Source organism: Mytilus galloprovincialis, chromosome 1 (genome assembly GCF_965363235.1).
Source record: "Mytilus galloprovincialis chromosome 1, xbMytGall1.hap1.1, whole genome shotgun sequence".
NCBI lineage: Eukaryota > Metazoa > Mollusca > Bivalvia > Mytilida > Mytilidae > Mytilus > Mytilus galloprovincialis.
In genome coordinates this window covers 15,566,026-15,584,996 of record NC_134838.1, presented here as the reverse complement: position 1 = coordinate 15,584,996, position 18,971 = coordinate 15,566,026, and the positions used below count along the sequence as shown (strand labels likewise).

The 18,971-nt window shown below is 30.7% G+C and overlaps 1 protein-coding gene across 1 annotated transcript; it reads right to left on the bottom strand.

Annotated features, from left to right (window-relative positions):
* LOC143066960 (uncharacterized) lies at nt 1-18,947 on the bottom strand. The gene is made up of 8 exons (XM_076239851.1): nt 18,843-18,947; nt 13,123-13,539; nt 12,351-12,476; nt 10,303-11,717; nt 7,983-8,186; nt 7,175-7,324; nt 4,990-5,093; nt 1-2,664 (listed from the first exon to the last, which is right to left on the bottom strand). Exons 1-8 carry the CDS (start codon nt 18,890-18,892, stop codon nt 2,587-2,589), a joined length of 2,544 nt encoding a protein of 847 aa, XP_076095966.1. The 5' UTR covers nt 18,893-18,947; the 3' UTR covers nt 1-2,586.
* Nucleotides 18,948-18,971: the final 24 nt, after the last annotated feature.

Below are 18,971 nucleotides of genomic sequence, written 5' to 3'. Positions count from 1 at the left end.
TTTGCTACCATTTATATTTATTAATCAATGAAATTTATATACATATGATAAAATACTAAAAATATTAATAGATGGTTGTTAAATAGTATATACATGGTCAACATGCTGAAAAATCTTATTTACACATTCAATGATAAAATTGTGTAAAGGTGAAACTTTACATGATTTATGGAACAAACAGGAATCTTCTTACAAATTTAATCATTTTTGTAAATACTTCATTTCCATTTTTAAAATGACTAACTCTTTACAACATTTTAAAATATCCATTATATTGGATCACTCATTCTCTAAATATTTCAAATATTTGTTTTAAAAAAGCATAGAAATAATAAAAGATATGATGCAGATGGAGACAACCAGTGGACAGGGATATTAAAAAAATAAGTTGCTGTACAACCTTCAATAATGAGTATAAAAACATATCCTATATCAAGCTATTACATGCCCTGTCAATTTTTCTGCAATTATTCTATCTTTTTTATTACTTTCTAAACATGTATTTGAAGTTCAATGTTTACAATTATTTCAGATAGATGTTTTCAACTACTCATGAACACAAAATAAATCAAAATTCAAGATAAATGTAAAGTAACAAAATTATATTGCACCTGTGTGTAAAATATTTAGCGAATAGGAGAATATATATATCCATTGTTTGTTTTTTCTGATGCAACATATCACTTTGTCCTCTATCCTATTCAAGTTAACCAGTCTGCAGAAAACACAAATGCATGGTTGATATAATTTTTTTAAAGAAAACTATAAGATGAGATTGCAACTTAATATTGTCATGATAGAGGCTTACTATGTTGCCTACAATTGCTTACATCAACTTCATTTCAACTTCAGTAGATTGTTGTCACATTGGCAATCATAACACCTCTCCTAATCTTAAGCTTATATAATTGTCAAATATATTTGTTTAAATTCATCTGCATACATAAACAAAAAATATTAAGATGAAGATATAGGAAGATGTGGTGTGAGTGCCAATGAGACAACTCTCCATCCAAATAACAATTTATAAAAGTAAACCATTATAGGTCAATGTACACATTCAAAAGCACTTTTTATCATTCTATACCAAAGGTTACAAGGAACATATTAAGAATTAACAACATAGAATTTTGGGATTCTCAAATGCATGTTGATGGTGTTAGGTTAATCAAAGGGCTGTAATTCAGTCTAGCAATGACAAAGCAATCATAATAGGCCTCCCTGAGCCTTAAAGATAAAAGTAATAATGGGTTGTACCTTTTTTTTCTTGTGTGGTAGTGATTTCATGCCATGAGCTGAATCACTATATCCTTTCTTTTCCATAAATATTTCAAGCACTATATAACAGTTATATAACATATTCAATTTGAAAATATCAACAAAGTTACAAATCATTACAAGTGTTAATCACCAGCAACATATTACATATAGAAACAATTCTAAAAACTAAAACTACATGTATCAATCCATTTGTTGTTCACATAGAGATGTGTATATCTTGATAAACCAAAACTCTTCAGGATACAAAACAACTCTCTGATGTAAGTAATAATTTGTCAAAATTTAAACTACTTTATTCTCTACTCTTAAGCATGCATGTTTAACTGTTGGAAAAAACCAGGCCTTACAAATTTGATGATGTGTGTGATAAAATTCTCTTTTTTATATGATCCAAATTTTAACAAAGCTCCATAATACAATGTTATTAAACCAAAGCATTTACTGGAATTCTTATACCTTAACACTTGATTTTCATCCCTTCTGACTATGACAGGTTGAATAAGAATGCATAATCATTCCCATTTCTCTATCTAAGTTAAACCAAATTATCAAACAACAAAATTTCCTCAGTAATCCAACAGGCATTGTGTTCAAAATCTAGAAAGATATTAAAATTTGTCACTACAGTTAAACCTCTAGCATCATGTATATGTATTTACAGTATAAAACTATTTACAAAATTACTGTGGAGATATAATATTAACAAAATCAATATCACTATCACTATAAAATTCTGACTAAATTGACAAAAGTTTCTTATATGGACTTTGTACAAATGAATAGTATTTTTCAATGAATTTAATACATAAATGAAGGTGATGATTTGTGTTTGAAAAGAATTAAATGAACTTTAGTTGTGAAGTTAATGAATTTTCTACTAAAGATATTCAAATGGCAAAAGTCCAATGGACTGAACAAAAATGCTTTCACATAATAAGAAAAAAGAAAACAGTACAACAGAGTTGATCAAATGATGAAGTACAAGCCATTTAGTTTTTTTTTCTAAAAAAAGAAGTCATAACGTAAAATGATCACTGTTCTTTTGGTAGTTGGTTTCTTGGACAAACGTTTGCATAAATATGACAAAAAATAAAAATGCACCACTTTGCCTTTCAGCAAGGAAATAAAATTCAATTGCTAAAATAAATTAATTAACAAAAATAAAAAAAATAGTAATAAAATCATGGATTTTAAATAAAGTAAAAAAAACATACAGAATAAATATGACTAAAAATTTCTTCAAAGTACAAAATGTACAGTAGTAAAATTCTATTTCATTGTCATAAAATATAAAAATGAAATCAATTAATCTAAGCTCAAAGTTTTGTAATTTTTCCACAACCAGTTATGATAGTCATTCAGTTTATGGTCTCTAGGTTGTACCTGAAAAATAACAAAAAAAAAGGAAAGTTAAATAACTATGGTAAACTTCAATGACTTTGAAATATTTTTCAGTGTGTCCCAAGATCTCAAAATTTTTTTCTGTTATGAAAGAAATAATTTTACTTTACCTTAATTTTCATCATATTTTTGATATGACTGCTAAAACATTTTAAAATCATTCTTAACATGATTTTTTTATTATTCTAAGCGACTTAATTTTGATGTTAATTCAAATGTATGATGAAAACAAGAATGTGTCCATAGTACACGGATGCCCCACTCGCACTATCATTTTCTATGCTCAGTGGACCGTGAAAATTGGGGTTAAACCTTTAAATAGGAATTAAAATTAGAAAAATCATATCATAGGGAACATGTGTACTAAGTTTCAAGTTGATGTAACTTTAACTTCATCAAAACTACCTTGACCAAAAACTTTAACCTGAACTTCGAACTATCATTTTCTATGTTCAGTGGACCACGAAATTGGGGTCAAAACTATAATTTGGCATTAAAATTAGAAAGATCACATCATGGGGCACATGTGTACTAAGTTTCAAGTTGATTGGACTTCAACTTCTTCAAAAACTACCTTGACCAAAAACTTTAACCTGAAGCGAACGGACGCACAGACGGACGGACGAATGAACGAAAGGACGAACGAACGAACGGAGGCACAGACCAGAAAACATAATGCCCCTCTACTATCGTAGGTGGGGCATAAAAATCAAATAAGCACAATAATCAGACAAGATTTTTTTATTTTATTTCAGAACAGCAAAAAATTTTGAAGAAACAGAAAAACAGGAGGTTGGGGTTTGGTTGATTTCTGATGACAATTTTTTTTAATACGCCATGGAATTAAAGAAACATGCATTAAATCAATCAAATAACATCCCTAAACAGAACAAAGATGAACTTCCAAAATCAAATTTTTCATTTGCAATAAAGTATGAATATTTTAGCATCCATTATTCTCTCTTCTTCATTTGTTTGTCCATTTAACTGTTTCATTTATGATGATCTAGATATCTTAATTGATGTCATCAGACTATTGATTTTTTATAAGGTCAACTAAAATTAATTAGTAGATCTTCATCCAAACTTTTGAAAAAAATGGGCCGGGTGGGAGGATTTTATTTTTTAAATCTTATTTTATAAGAAACCCTCTTGTGACAAGTTCTGGGGAGGGGTCCTGATCCCGAAATCCTGGGCTTAAAAACATGAAATCCTGAGATCCTGACATCCCGAAAATCGAAAAAAGAAATTCCTGATCCTGAAATCCTGAGCTTCAAAACACCTGATCCTGACATCCCGAAAAAGGGTCTGCCCCCCCCCCCCACTATCATGTATACACGGGTATGAGGAATGTTACATAATTTTTCAAATCCTAAAATAAATGTCGCAAATTGCGGCTTTAGAAACTAAACAACAAAAACGTGTAGAAATGCTCTCTTCAGTTGGACTATGTACACCAAATGTATTTGGGTTTCTGAACAATGGTTTGTAGTCCCCATAAAATGAAGCAAATGCATTGGGTTGCAATACAAACATACTAGTTAATATTATCAATCATTATGAGTATAGAATAAGATGAAAATATAATTACCATGTAAAACGTGAACTTAATAAAAAAAAAAAAAGAACTTCTTGTTTAATGACTCTTTTGAGGGTATTGGGACATTTGCTGTTTGTCAACAAGAAAAGACAGCCATGGGTAAAATCCTAGAGCTTGCATAAATAAAAAGCGTATGTTAGTCAACTTTTTAAACTCAATATACAGTCATAAATCTAACAAGTTCATGCTTGTGTTTCAATATCTTTTATCCAGTCATGTTTTCTGTATCCATGGTTTCCACAAATCTTGCGCTTTGGATATCATTTACAGTTTAAATTTCCTGACACAAAGTCATCGCATAAATAAAAAAAATCCACAGTTTTCTTATCACAGAAATTTGTGACATACCCCGATTTGTGGTCTTGGACACAGAGTTTTTCTCATAAAACAAATATATTTTATGTCATTCTCGTAATCAATCTTTATTCTCGGAAGATGATGTTGTCATCATAGAGCAGCAGAATATGTTGACTTTATCATTTTGGTTAGATTTACTCGAGGTACAAAGTCGAAATTTGAAACAGGAAGTTTAGAATGAAATGAAATTCTAACAGTTACCGGTAACGGAAATGAACAAAATCCGGAAATGGTAAATTTTATAAAATAAAAAAAATTGGGGCGGGACGATTTCAAAGGGGCGGGCGGGGATGAAAATCTATCAATTAATTTTAATTGGCCTAAAGAAATACCAGTTTAAAGTGATTTACCTGTTTCCATTCTCTCACACAAAATATTCTATATGAATCATTCCCATATTTCCCAATACCATGTAACTCTTCTGGATATTTCCATTCTTTACATAAAAATTCATCTACAAATGTATATAAGAATGTGTTACATGTGTTTCTAGTTTTTACATTAAAATTCATCTACAAATATTTATGAGAATGAATTTCCAGTCTGTACATAAAAGCTAATCTAGAAATGTGTTAGAAGTGTTATAATTAGACAGTTCATAGTTAACCCCAGTTTGACATGCTTTATCTAGTAATCTAATAAGTATAAGGATATTTCATAAAGTACTACTTGAGTCATCAATTTTGATTTTATACTTTATACTGTAAATATACTTATTTTTTTTCTTTTCTTTAAATAGATTAGACCGTTGGTTTTCCCATTTGAATGGTTTTATACTAGTAAAATTTTGGGACCCTTTATAGCTTGTTGTTTGGTGTGAGCCAAGGCTCTGTGTTGAAGGCCGTACATTGACATATAATGGTTTACTTTTTATAAATTGTTATTTGGACATCTTCCTATATCTAATTTAATATTTTTGTGGCACTTAATTTTCATTGTTTTGTTTTTGACAGCATGTATGCAATTATTTTTCAGTACTTTTACATGTACTGTCATTGTAATTACAGATTTTCATTACTACAAAAAAAGATGATACATGTATTAGTAATCGCCTCAAAACTGCAATACTAAAAAATAATAGAACTGATTATCAAAAGATAGCTCAGTGATGACAATGATTGCATTTCAAATTCAAATAAGATAACTGTGATTTCTATGGCACATAATAGTCTATATATTATAGACCAGACATCTTCTTTCAGAAAATCAGTTTTAGTTCATTGATAAATCTGAGAATTTCATTTTTAAAATCTCAAATATTATAAAATTTCCATGTATCAATTAAAACAAGAGTGCACACGCTGAAATGTCTCGCCTTCTATACTTATCATTGATATTATGTTGATAGTCCTAAATATAAAGCTAAGCTTTTTTACAACTGTCACATAAACTTAACATTAACCAAGATAACTAAACAAAGACCAATGAACCTTGAAAAAGAGGTCCAGGTCAGATGAACCATGCCAGGCAGACAGGTACAGCTAACAATGCTTCTATACAACATATATAGTTGACACATTACTTATAGTTTAAAAAAAATAGACCAAAACACAAAAACTTAACACTGTGCAATGAACCTTGAAAATGAGGTCACGGTTAAATAAAACCTGCTCGACTGACATAAAGATCATAAAATATTTCCATACACCAAATATAGTTGACCTATGGCATATAGCATTAGATAAAAAGACCAAAACTCAAAAACTTAACTTTGACCACTGAACCATGAAAATGAGGTCAAGGTCACATGACATCTGCCTGCTAGACATGTACACTTTACAATCATTCCATACAACAAATATAGTAGACCTATTACATATAGTATGAGAAAAACAGACCAAAACACAAAAATTTAACTATAACCACTGAACCATGAAAATGAGGTCAAGGTCAGATGACACCTGCCAGTTGGACATGTACACCTTACAGTCCTTCCATACACCGAATATACTAGCCCTATTGCTTATAGTATCTGAGATATGGACTTGACCACCAAAACTTAACCTTGTTCACTGATCCATGAAATGAGGTCGAGGTCAAGTGAAAACTGTCTGACAGACACGAGGACCTTGCAAGGTATGCACATATCAAATATAGTTATCCTATTACTTATAATAAGAGAGAATTCAACATTACAAAAAATTTGAACTTTTTTTTCAAGTGGTCACTGAACCATGAAAATGAGGTCAAGGACATTGGACATGTGACTGACGGAAACTTCATAACATGAAGCATCTATATACAAAGTATGAAGCATCCAGGTCTTCCACCTTCTAAAATATAAAGCTTTTAAGAAGTGAGCTAACACCGCCGCCGTAGCCGCCGCCGCCGGATCACTATCCCTATGTCGAGCTTTCTGCAACAAAAGTTGCAGGCTCGACAAAAATGAAGTTAATACAAATTAATTCAGAAGCTTAATTTAACAATACGTTTTCACTTTCATTAAGTATATAAAAAATTAGGGATAAAATTTAATTTCATTCTTCTTTTTAGAAATCAAAATATGGTACACATGGTACAACAATGTCTTAGTACCTGAAAACCTTATTATAATTTGAGCCCTTTTTGTATGGAGACCAAGTGGTGTCAGAAGCTTTGATACTGCTGCAGGGTCAGCTCTCCTTGCTTCATCTGGGTTTGACCATTTGTTGAAGAATTTCCATAATAAAGGAATAGCTGCCGTCCCTGAAACATTTAATTATATACAAATTACCCATAGTGTCATATCAATTATATGCAATAACAAATTCAGATTTTTAAACTTTTAAAGAATAAAGTGTCTATAAAACTTTTTTTGTGTTTAAATCTCATGAAAGGTTTTATTTTGACTATACACTGTATCATTATATATATTCTAAATGACAACAGATATATATTATCTGTTGGAAACAAAGTTATGTAATCTAAATACATCTACAGGATTCTGATTTATGATAAGCCAATGCCATTTACAGTTACATTAGCAATGTATATTATTACATCTCATTTTCATAATGCTTTTTATCAATATGGTTTATCGTATTGTTTGAATGTTTAAGTTTGCCAAAAGGCAATAAAGCTTAAAAATCAACTTATTGCTTATTCCTGTTGAGTTTAGAAGGCAAATCTATGATGACACTTTTGTGCCAGTTATTATTTTTTGGCCACAGTTATATCCAGTTGTATCATATATTTTCCTGGGTACCAATTTTCATAAATTGAGGAAATCTTGCATTTTCATGGATATTTGTTTCGTGGTTTTGTCAAAGTCTTCATAAAACCAAATAGAAAAAATTTAATTTGTTGAAGTTTGAACTTTTAAATTTGTGGTTTACATGTACTGACATACAAATAAATAAAATACCTGTTGTTCTATTAAGAAATATGGTCCCTATCAGGAGTTTCCATGGATCATGATAAAGGCTCTCCTGAACCAAGTTAAATGGAGATTTTGGTGGTGTCCACTTAACATCTCGATGTAATTCTGGTCGTGGCATGAACCTGCCACTAGAAAAGTATTTGCTCATAACTTCCTCGTTTTCAGTTGGCTTAAATTCTGCTTCCTGCTCTATAATGAAGAAAGTGTTTTTATTTAAGTTCAAACAAAAAGTCAAAATAATTAAATATTGATCTCATAAAATAATTATAAGCATAGATAGTTTTCAATTGATTGGCAAGCATTTCACCACATTGAAAATTCACTGAATTATTTTCAATTGCAGACTCAAATCTTTGTGGTTTATAACTTAGTAAATGGTTTATTATATGTTAGGGACTATTACTCTTGAGAGAGAAAGACCTATCTGAAAATCATTAGGAAAATAAAAAGTTTGCTATGTTTTGTGAAACACGTATTCAAATATGGATCTTGACATGGATTCTGTATATCATCATAACGTAAATGTGTAAGATTTCAAACAGTCAACATGATCAATGCCTATAACTAATGTCTCGTGAACACACAAAGCATTTTTTTGTTTTTATGTATGACATGTATGATTTTCAAATCAGAGTGGTTAAAATAGCTTCTTTTCAGTGTCAGTAATACATGTATCTCATGTATGTCAGTCAGTGTATGTAAATATCTTGCATGATATAAAGTCAATAATGTAAACTTTGATTAATTTTCATCCTTTATCGTTTGATCTATAACCGATGTATGGTTGCCAGATTACTACATCATGTACATTATGTACTTATACATGATATACTTATGTAACACTCAGAAACGTGTCCTTCCCCCCAAATGTGTCCGATTCCCCCAAACGTGTCCACATAACGTCACTGAACTGTAAAACATGTATAGTTGCAAAAGGGCGCCAAAGGGTGGCAATTTCATTAACGAATACTAATTTTACTATGTCATTAAAAATATAGATAAGGTACGTAAGTACTTTTATAAGCAAGCAGTATAAACTGTGTAAAAGTGGGGGCGTCATTCCGGCTATGTCGTATGTAAATTGTAAGCACACATGTTCAGTTAAACTGTATAGTTACCGGGTAATAATGTCCCTTTCTCTACGCATTAAAACTTTTACGTTCTGTCATAATATGCATGAAACACTTGCATCTGGACAATACGCAATCAACAGTCTAAAGTTAATTTATATAGTACAAATGTAAAAACTTAAAAAAACTTGTAGCCTATGTTCTCTCAAAATATGCATGAAACACTTGCAACTGGACATTATATGCAATCAACAGTCTAAAGTTAATTTAAACAGTAGAAATGTTAAAACATTTAAACGTGTATGTTCTCTCTAAATATGCATGAAATACTTGCAAATGGAAATACGCCATAAACAGTGTAAAGTTAATATATACAGCAAATGTAAAAACATTAAAACTTGAAAAACTATGTTCGGTCTAAATATTTTATCTTTAGTGGAAACCTAAAATTTATTAAAATTTATTAAAAATCTGACTATCCGTATATGATTTGATGAGCTTTGAAAATACATATAATTCAAATTGAGAACTGTTGACAAAAGTGAAAAAAAATCCTGCTGAAAGCCTGTCGTGCAATATTCGGATAAATATATAAAGCATCATCGGAGTTTATTAGTACAAAATAATTTACAAAGTTAACAATTAATTCAACTCTAGAATTATTTGTATATTCACTCTAAATGAGTAAGAAATACTTGCAACTGGACAATAAGCAATTTCAGTCAAAAGTTTTTTCACAATTACAGATTAAATTTGGAATTATGATAATCATTATAAACCGGAATTGCACTAACTAATGATAATAAATGACAACTTTATCACCAATAGAATTGCCGTAAACGTTATCAGCGGTTTCATTTAGGAGATACATGTATTAGCGCTAAAAGACGTGAGACGTTCTGGCGTTAAATAGTGGACACGTTTTGGCGAATAACAATATTATTGGACACGTTTGGGGTTATGAAATCGGACACGTTTGGGGAACATTGAATATTATAGACACGTTTGGGGAGAATAGGGGAATCGGACACGTTTGGGGGGAAGGACACTTTGGGAGTGTTACATATCAAATATTATAATTTTTTAGTTCAAACTACAATTTCAGAAGATGTCCTCCCTTTTTTCCATACTAAGAAAACCAAAACTTATTTTCTACAATCCTTTAATATTTTTTTTACTTTAAATGACATTTTGTGATATGAAAATATACTAAGAATATTAATAAGATTTATTACCTGTGCTATTATCTTCTTCAACATTTGTTTCCTCTTCTGGTTTAGATGCTGAATCAGTTGCTGCTGGTTGTGGGCTTTTTATTGGTGATTTATGTAATGAAAATGATGATGATGATGTTGATGATGAACTGGCAATACCATTATCTTTAGGACTAGTAACATTGCTCAATTTACTGGACAACAAAGATTTTTTAAATGGAGAAATTTTCACTAGTTTCTCTTTTTCTTTTTCTACATGTTGAATTGAAAGTTTATTATTCCTAGGTGAATATTCATTAGCACTTATTTTGTCTGAACTTTTCCGCCTTTTAGGCGGTGAAAGGTTTGCTGAAAGATCTGAATTAACAGTTTCTGAATAAGTAGTATCTGACTTAACAGTTTCAGAAATAGAAGTTTCTGAATTAACAGTTTCTGAATTTACAGTTTCATTTCTTTCTTTTATTACTGTCATTTTGTTTGAAACAATTGAACTTGAAGAGTCATTTTCTTCTTTTGTCCTACTTTTCCGCCTACTTCTTGGTGCAGGCTGTGTTATAAAATCGTCACCAAAGATATTGTCTCTAGAAGTTGTTCTTCTTCGTGCCCTCCCAGACGCTGAATGAATGACTGGTTCAGGTTCTACATTAACATCTGGCTCTTTTGATTTACTTCTTTGTATTTTTTTCTTTATCTCTGTAATATTTATAGCACTTGAACCAGAATGTTTCCTTTTTGACGTTTTGTCATCACATGTATCACTATTGTCAACAATACCTGAATCAGAAGATAGTCCATTAAATAAATCAAATACATTAGAACGATGAGATCCTTCCTCCACATTTGATACAGGTTTTTCATCCTCAGTGTCATTTAATCTATCTTCACTATCAGATGTTTCATTTTCTTCTTCCATCACGTCTTCACTTTCATTGTCAGTTTTTTTTGTTGAACTTGATTTTTTCTTTACAGACTGCTTTGGAGACTTGAGCTTTGATCCTTTTTTCATAGCTTTTGAATTCTTAGATTTATTTGATGCTCGCTCCTTAGATCCAGAAAAAGCCATTTTTATGACAAGTTTTTGTGATAAAGATTTACCTGCATTTATTGGTTTCTTTTGAGGGGAAGTAGAGGCTTTTTTGTCCTCATCGCTTTCTGTCTTTTTCTTAGGAGTTTGTTTCTTATCCTTTTCTTTAACTTTCTTTTTCTTTTCTTGAGATTTTGGAGCTGCTTTAGTTTTTTGAACCTTTGGAGTTTTTGCCGGTTTTTCATGCTCTGCGGCTGTTGATTTCCGTTTACGGTTCACACCACCTTGATTTGCACTATGGTGTTTGCCACGCACTGTGAAATCAAAATCTTCAGCATTTAAATCTTTTATATTATTATCTCTGAAGTAAACAGCCAACTCTGTTTTTGAACGGAATTTTTTTCCATTTGGACTGTAAATAAAATATTGAGATTTGATAATTAGGATTATAGATGAGAGTTCACATGATGTTTCTTTAATAAAGAGCTGACAACATTTCTTTTATTTGGAGCTGACAATAATTAAACTTTTCAGAGAGAATTAATAATTGTTAATGGTGTTACAAGGAGATAACTCTTGATCAAAGGAGCCTGTTTCCCCTTTTGACTAATATATGACATAGTTCCTCTCAGTTTTTGTAATTGAAAGTGTTTCCCATACCCAACCTTACTTGGATTGTTTAAATGTATTTACAGATTTAACAGTTTAAAAACAAATAATTTACACATGAAATATTGTATAGTGGGTTATTTTTCGGTGGGTGTAAATTTTTGCGGATAGAACAAAATCACCAAAATAAATTCTCCCAATTTAGCAGTGTTCATGCAGAGGTAATGATAAAAGTTTTGAATCCACCAGAATAATAACAGCCAAAATAATAACCCGCTATACGATGTCATCTCCAAACATTTGGGCCTGGGATTGCCTTTCACAGAACTTTTTTTTTAGGATTTTTTAATCTAGTCTTATTTCTAACTCCAATCTATTCAAAATGAACATGGAACAACATATTATATCAACCCAACCCTTTCATTCATAAAATTACCTGTACAGATATACATCATATTTTCCTGCTGATTTACCAGCCAATCGTTGAACCACACTTCTAGTCCAGCCATCTGGTAAATTCTTGTCATGTAACATGGGAGATATGTCATATGTGTGATCAGATCTACAAAATTCACATGATACATAGCTTACATTTCTATGGCTATAATTTATTTACAGAAAGAAATGTGTCTTGTTCATGATTACAGCTATATATGAGTGCTAAATAAAAATTTAAATACTGTATAAATTTATATTTGAATAATCTTTCATAACCTACAACATACATGTAGTACTAATACATCAATATTTCAAATCTTGACATATAAGTAATTGGTATTGTTGTTTACAAAATGCAGATAACCATAATTTTAATTCTGTTTCATTTATCATTTTGCAATAATTTAGATTGTATATAGAATCATTAAAAACCTTTTTCTTTTTATTCAATCCTTATGTTGTTTAACAACACTTTGAAAATAATTGATAAGTTGACCTGTACCTTACCCAATAATTATATAAGTAGTGTGTGTGTAAGTGTCTAAATTTTTTCACGTTTCATAGATCTACAAAAAACATTAGATGATTGCCAATACTTTGAGGCAGTGAGCTTGTAACCTCCTTGGTTTTGATCAAAACTCAGGTTTAACAAATAAGCTTTTAGGCTATTAAATTTCCTTAAACATGTCAAACTAGTAGTAGCTAGTCTATGAAATATCTCATCTGTTGAGGGTGAATTAGATTTATCTAATTTTAAGTCTATGCAATACCTTATTTGTTCAGGTGGTGCTTGTATTTCAACAACGTCTCCAGGATCTGCATATGCATGATCATTAACATGTGATTCTGCCGTGTCTCCTGGAGAATTGTCTGCCTCCTCACCATCCTCCTCCTCCTCATCTGGTTCCCTCTCCTGTGTAGTAAAACCAACAGCTTCTTCTCCAGGAATAGCTGTCCATCTTGTACTGAAATCAATCGACAAACTATCTGGTGCTGGACTATCGTCGTCTGACCTTCTTTCCTGGTTATCGTCAGGATCGTCATCAATCTGATACTCCATATCTTCCTCAAATGTCACATGACCACTTGATATGTTTGTATCCTCGTCTGATGCAGTATCATCATCATCCTCATCATCTTCTTCTTTATCTTCCAACTCTGGGTCAGCAATTAATGGCATAAACCCACTATAAATAAAAATAAATTAAAAACTTTTAACTAAAATCATCAATAAATATGATTAAACTGAACTTTAAACTTTAAACTGAACGTTAAGGATAGTTGATTCAAAGAAAAATGTGACAAGGTAAACCAAATTTCCAAAAGGAAGGTGTGGCAAACAGATATAAAACATTACTATTTAGGGGCCAGCTGAAGTCCACCTTGGGGTGATTTTTCTAACAGTATTAGTGACCTTAGCTGTTTTCTGCTCTTTGGTCAGGTTGTTGACTCTTTGACACGTACCCTATTTCCATCTCAATTTTATATTGACAAATAATCATAATTTCTTGTTTGGTGCTGTGATTTCTGTTTGTCTCAATCTTTTTTTTTAAAAACATAATTCTTGAATACTAATATGAGGCAGGCATTACCTGTAAATGGGGACGAAGTTTGTATGATTTATTTTTTTGTAACTTAAATATTTGTTAAAAAAAAAAAAACATTTCCTATTTTGGTTCTGTTGTTGGGGATTTTAGTTGTGACGTTATTTCAGTAATGACGTCATATGCAATGTAAACAAAGATACGCTATCATCAGGTAACGTTTTCAAGGAATTACATGTATTAACAAATGATTAAAAATGAAATTGGTATTGCGTTTCTTCCTGTTTTATACTAGACTGATAAATATATATATTTTACTCAAAGTTTCATACAAACGAGACAGGGAAAAGTAAGTACATTGTAGATTTCTGCGCAGATGCGGGAATTCAAAACATGACATCAAAAAAATTGAACGATTTTGAGTTCATTAGTACAATGAAAATTTCGGGAATTTTCCCGATATTTTTTTTTTTTTTTTTTTTTATTGCTTTAAATAACCACTGAAAGATAATTATAAGGTCATGAATTGGACCATCTAAAAAATTCATTATTTTCAGCAATTTTCAAGAGAACATTTGACAATTCATGTCAAGGTAAATAAATACATGTACATGTAGACAGTAGTCCTACAATTTAACAGTGTGAAGGAGTAGTTCAAGTTTTTTGTTCTGGCAAATTATTTTAAATATAAATAAATGACCAACTGTAAACTACCATCTTAGAAAATAATCGTGTGTTTACAGTGAAAGATTCCAGTATAAATATACACATCACTACCGGAAAATCACCATTTTCCATGTGATTGGTAAACTGGACTCAGGTGTTGCTTTGCTCTCAATCTAATGTGGCAAATTACCAATCAATGGGTGGCCAGTTAATGTGTTTGGTTGTTAAAAAAACAGATATTTTACAATTATAGTTATTTTTTGTTGGCATACTGTTAAGATTTTGTTGCATTTTAGCCATATTGAATACTTCTGATGGAAATTCATCTGACTGCCTGGTTTGTGGATTTAATTATGTATTCCTCAAAATTTTTCTTTTGGAAATTTCTTTTTAAGAAATGAAAAAGTTTTAGGATCAGGGGGTTTAAACTAGGGTTTGTCGAGTAACTTAAACCACACATATACTAATTACTTTTATTTGGTTATGTCATAATATATGAAGGTATGGCTTAAAAATATTTAATTTGTTGTTTATACCCTCAAGTCCAGTTTCCCCTTGGCTGGTAAGTTTGTTCATTTAAGTAAAGAACTTAATATGGGGACGAAGACCCAATTATGGTAGAAAAATCAATAAAAAAAAAAATTAAAAAAATCGGGAAAATTTCCCGAAATTTTTCATTCTACTAATGAACTCAAAATCGTTTACTTTTTTTCAGACTTTTTTAAATCTCCGCATCTGCACAGAAATCTACTTCCTTTTCCGGTCTTGTTTGCATGAGACTTTGAATAAAATATGTACTTATCAGTCTAGTAAAATATAGGAAGGAACTCAATAAACCATCTCATTTTTAATAATTGTTTGATATGAAAAAAAACGTTCCCTGAACAGCGTTTCTTTGTTTACATTGAATATGACGTCATAATAAAAATAACGTCACAACTAAAATCCCTAACAACAGAACCAAAATCGGAAACGTTACGGTATTTCCGTTTTGAAATTAAAATATGGTTGAATTAAAAAAAATAAATCATACATTCTTCGTCCCCATTCACAGGTAATGCCTGATTCATATTATTAGATGAACAAAATAACGATCTTGAGCCATGTATCTATGACTATGAAGACATGGTCTGATAATACCTCTGTTGTAAGTCATATGGATTCGTACTATGGATGCTTTTTCGGTGGAAAAAGTGACATCACAATGCATCAAAGTTGTATCAAAGTTTTTAGAGAGAGCCATCTTCAAGCAGCTAGTTGATTTTTTTCAAATTGAAAATATATTTCACCCATATTTGTTTGCCTTTAGAGCAGGATACTGCTGCCAGACAGCACTTTTGAAAATCATTGAGGATTGGAAGAAGGCTATTGATGATAATCAATATATTGCTGCTGTTTAGTCTTTGATTGCTTTCCTCATAATTTATTAATTTTAAACTAAAGGCATATGGACTATCTGAAACAGCTTTAAGCTTGATAGACAGTTATTTACATGTAAGTAAAAGAAAACAATGTGTAAAAGTTTAGATATAAGTATCTAGAAAGATATATATAAAGGTGTGCCGCAAGGCTCTATTTTAGGACCTGTAGGCTGTACTTTTTAATATTTTGTTGAATGACATTATTCATTTTGTATCAAGCAGTTCATTGTATAATTATGCAGATGACAATACTTTGTCATATTCACACACTGATATACACTGTGGTATTTAATATTTTAGAAAAAGAAAGCTTAGAGTTAGAGCTAATAAATTGGTTCAGTCTAAATCATATGAAGGCCAACCCCGTCAAGTTTCAGACAATAGCAATAGGCAAGAAAACTGAAAATAAAAACATTTCATTTAACTTAGATGGTAATATTATTCATAGTGAAAAAGAAGTGAAATTACTTGATGTTACAATTGAATATCAACTTAAGCATGTTAAGTTTGATGCCCATATTTCTAACATTTGTAAAAAGGCATCAAGACAATTACATGTACTTAAACGTATTGGTAAACATTTAACAAAATTAGGTAGACTTACTATATATTATTCATTTATCATTGTTTTGTAATATATATGGCACTTCTGTGGTGATTGTAATACCAGAAAAATAGAGAAAATACAGCAGCGTGCCCTAAGATTTATATATGAAGAGTATTGTAGTACATGTACTTATCAACAACTGTTAATTAAATCAAAATTACCAAGTATAGAAATCAGAAGAATTAGAATGATAGCAATAGAGGTATATAAATTTTTTAATAAACTATGTCCATTATATCTACATGAACTTATTGAAATAAAAAATGTTATAATTCTTTTAGAAATAACAACATAGCAGATATGTTCCCAGGGTAAAGACAACTACCCATGGGCTACACTTATTCAGATATGCAGGAGCCAAACTCTGGAACGAACTGCAAAATAAAATGAGGGAAGAAATGCCATTGGGTCAGTTTAAAAGTTTGGTTGGTAATTGGGAGGGCAGTTCGTGTCAGTGTTCCTCCTGCAGATCTCAGTGAGCTGTAGATCAGTTTATTTATTTACATGTATCTTGTATACTCTGGCTTTTAAATTTTTAGGCATAATTTTTTATTTGTGATCTAAATACGTGAATTACTTTTAGTGCTTTATAATAGCTATTGCATGAATGTTAGTTATCTGCATTTTATGTTTGCTGTATATGCTTTAATTGTGCTTATTAATTGCTTGATAACTGTAAACATTAGTTGTTTTGCATGATGTGCTTTATGTTTTATGTGTTTTATGTATTGTGCTTGTCATATATACATGATATATATGTACAAATGTATGTCGGATAAAAGCTCCACAGAGCTTATGTTGTATTGTTATATATGTATAAACGACTTTAAATAATTCTTTTATGCTTTATGCTTATGCTTTATGCATTCTATATAGCATGAAAACCATCCAGCCAAATAAGGAGATATGTGATTATATTACTTTGATCTTAAGATATATAACGTGACGGTACCCAAATTGCATCTATTTTGACAGTTTTTTCAACTACGTTTTTTTATGATCAAGACAAAAATTTCCATTTTGTGTTTATTTTGTAGCTGTATCCTTCTTTATTATATAGGTACACCAATTTGATTTTTAATTCATATGGAATCATAGAAAAATTGGTCTGAACTAACCTCCAAAACATCAATGATTCTGTAATGAGGGGTACCCAAATTGCATCCATGCTTAAGTTCGCGTCGTCAAAAGTTGAATAACAGAGCTATTGTTTAATTTTTTCAAATATTTTTAACAAATTTTGGATATTTTTCCATGCTTACTCTTCATTATTTTAGATATGGATACTTGAAACATATTGTATTTGCAAATTTTAAAAAGATGACGTTTCGGTACATTTTGCTTTTTTCAGTAAACACTTCATCTGTTGATAAATACTGTGAATTTTTTGTGTATTTCTAAATATTTTTACCTATGTTGAAAGACGTGCATAGTATCAAATCATAAAAATACAAATTGTTTAGTCTCTAGGAAATCTTTCAAGATTTCTGCTGCTATTTTGCTAAATAGGTGTCATTTGAGTACTCTGTTCAATAAACGTATTTACACTTTTGGTATTTAGTTGAATCTTGCCTCCGAATGACCTTAGATCTACTCCGAATCACCCTTTGACGTCAAGCAACAATCACTTTTAAATTGTGACGTCAAATATTTTAAATTATGATGTCAAAGTTTACGGGAATCTGTGTGATTTTACGTAATGGCGGACAAATTTGAATACAAGTGTAAATACGTCTATTTGGGTACCGTTACGTTATAAGATAGCATTTAGTAATGTAGATATATATATATACATGTACAACACCTTGAGATGTGCATTTAAATCGTCTCAACCTCTGAAGAGTAATTATTCATCTAAATTGTCAACTTATTAATTTTAATCCTTCCTCAAAGATGCAAGTCTTAGTTTTAAATCAAATTATCATGTTAGTTTTTGGTTCGTCATGTACACCATGTAAACAGGACTTTGTTATAATATTTGGTAAATTATGGGAAATTGCTCTTCAAATCCCTTGAGGGAGATATAAACGAGTAATGATACAGCTAAAAATACTGAAAGTTCCTTATTGTTGTCCATAATCTTTACTTCTAGTTTAATAATATTTTTGGTTTTAAGTCAGACTTTTGTAACATGTAACATAATGTATTCCATTCATCTGACTCATAGTGCAATTTTTTTGTGAAATGGCCAGAATTTCCTGACGTTTACTACAGTAATTAAGTAAAATACTCTTTAGCATTAAAAAACTAACGATGGTTGCATTGCAACAAACAGTTGTTCATGAGGTTCGTCGTTCTCCATGTTTGTTGTCCATATATTGGGTTAACTGAATTTACATATTTTAGTAAACAAAACGAAACAAGTGCGCCTTCATAAGTTC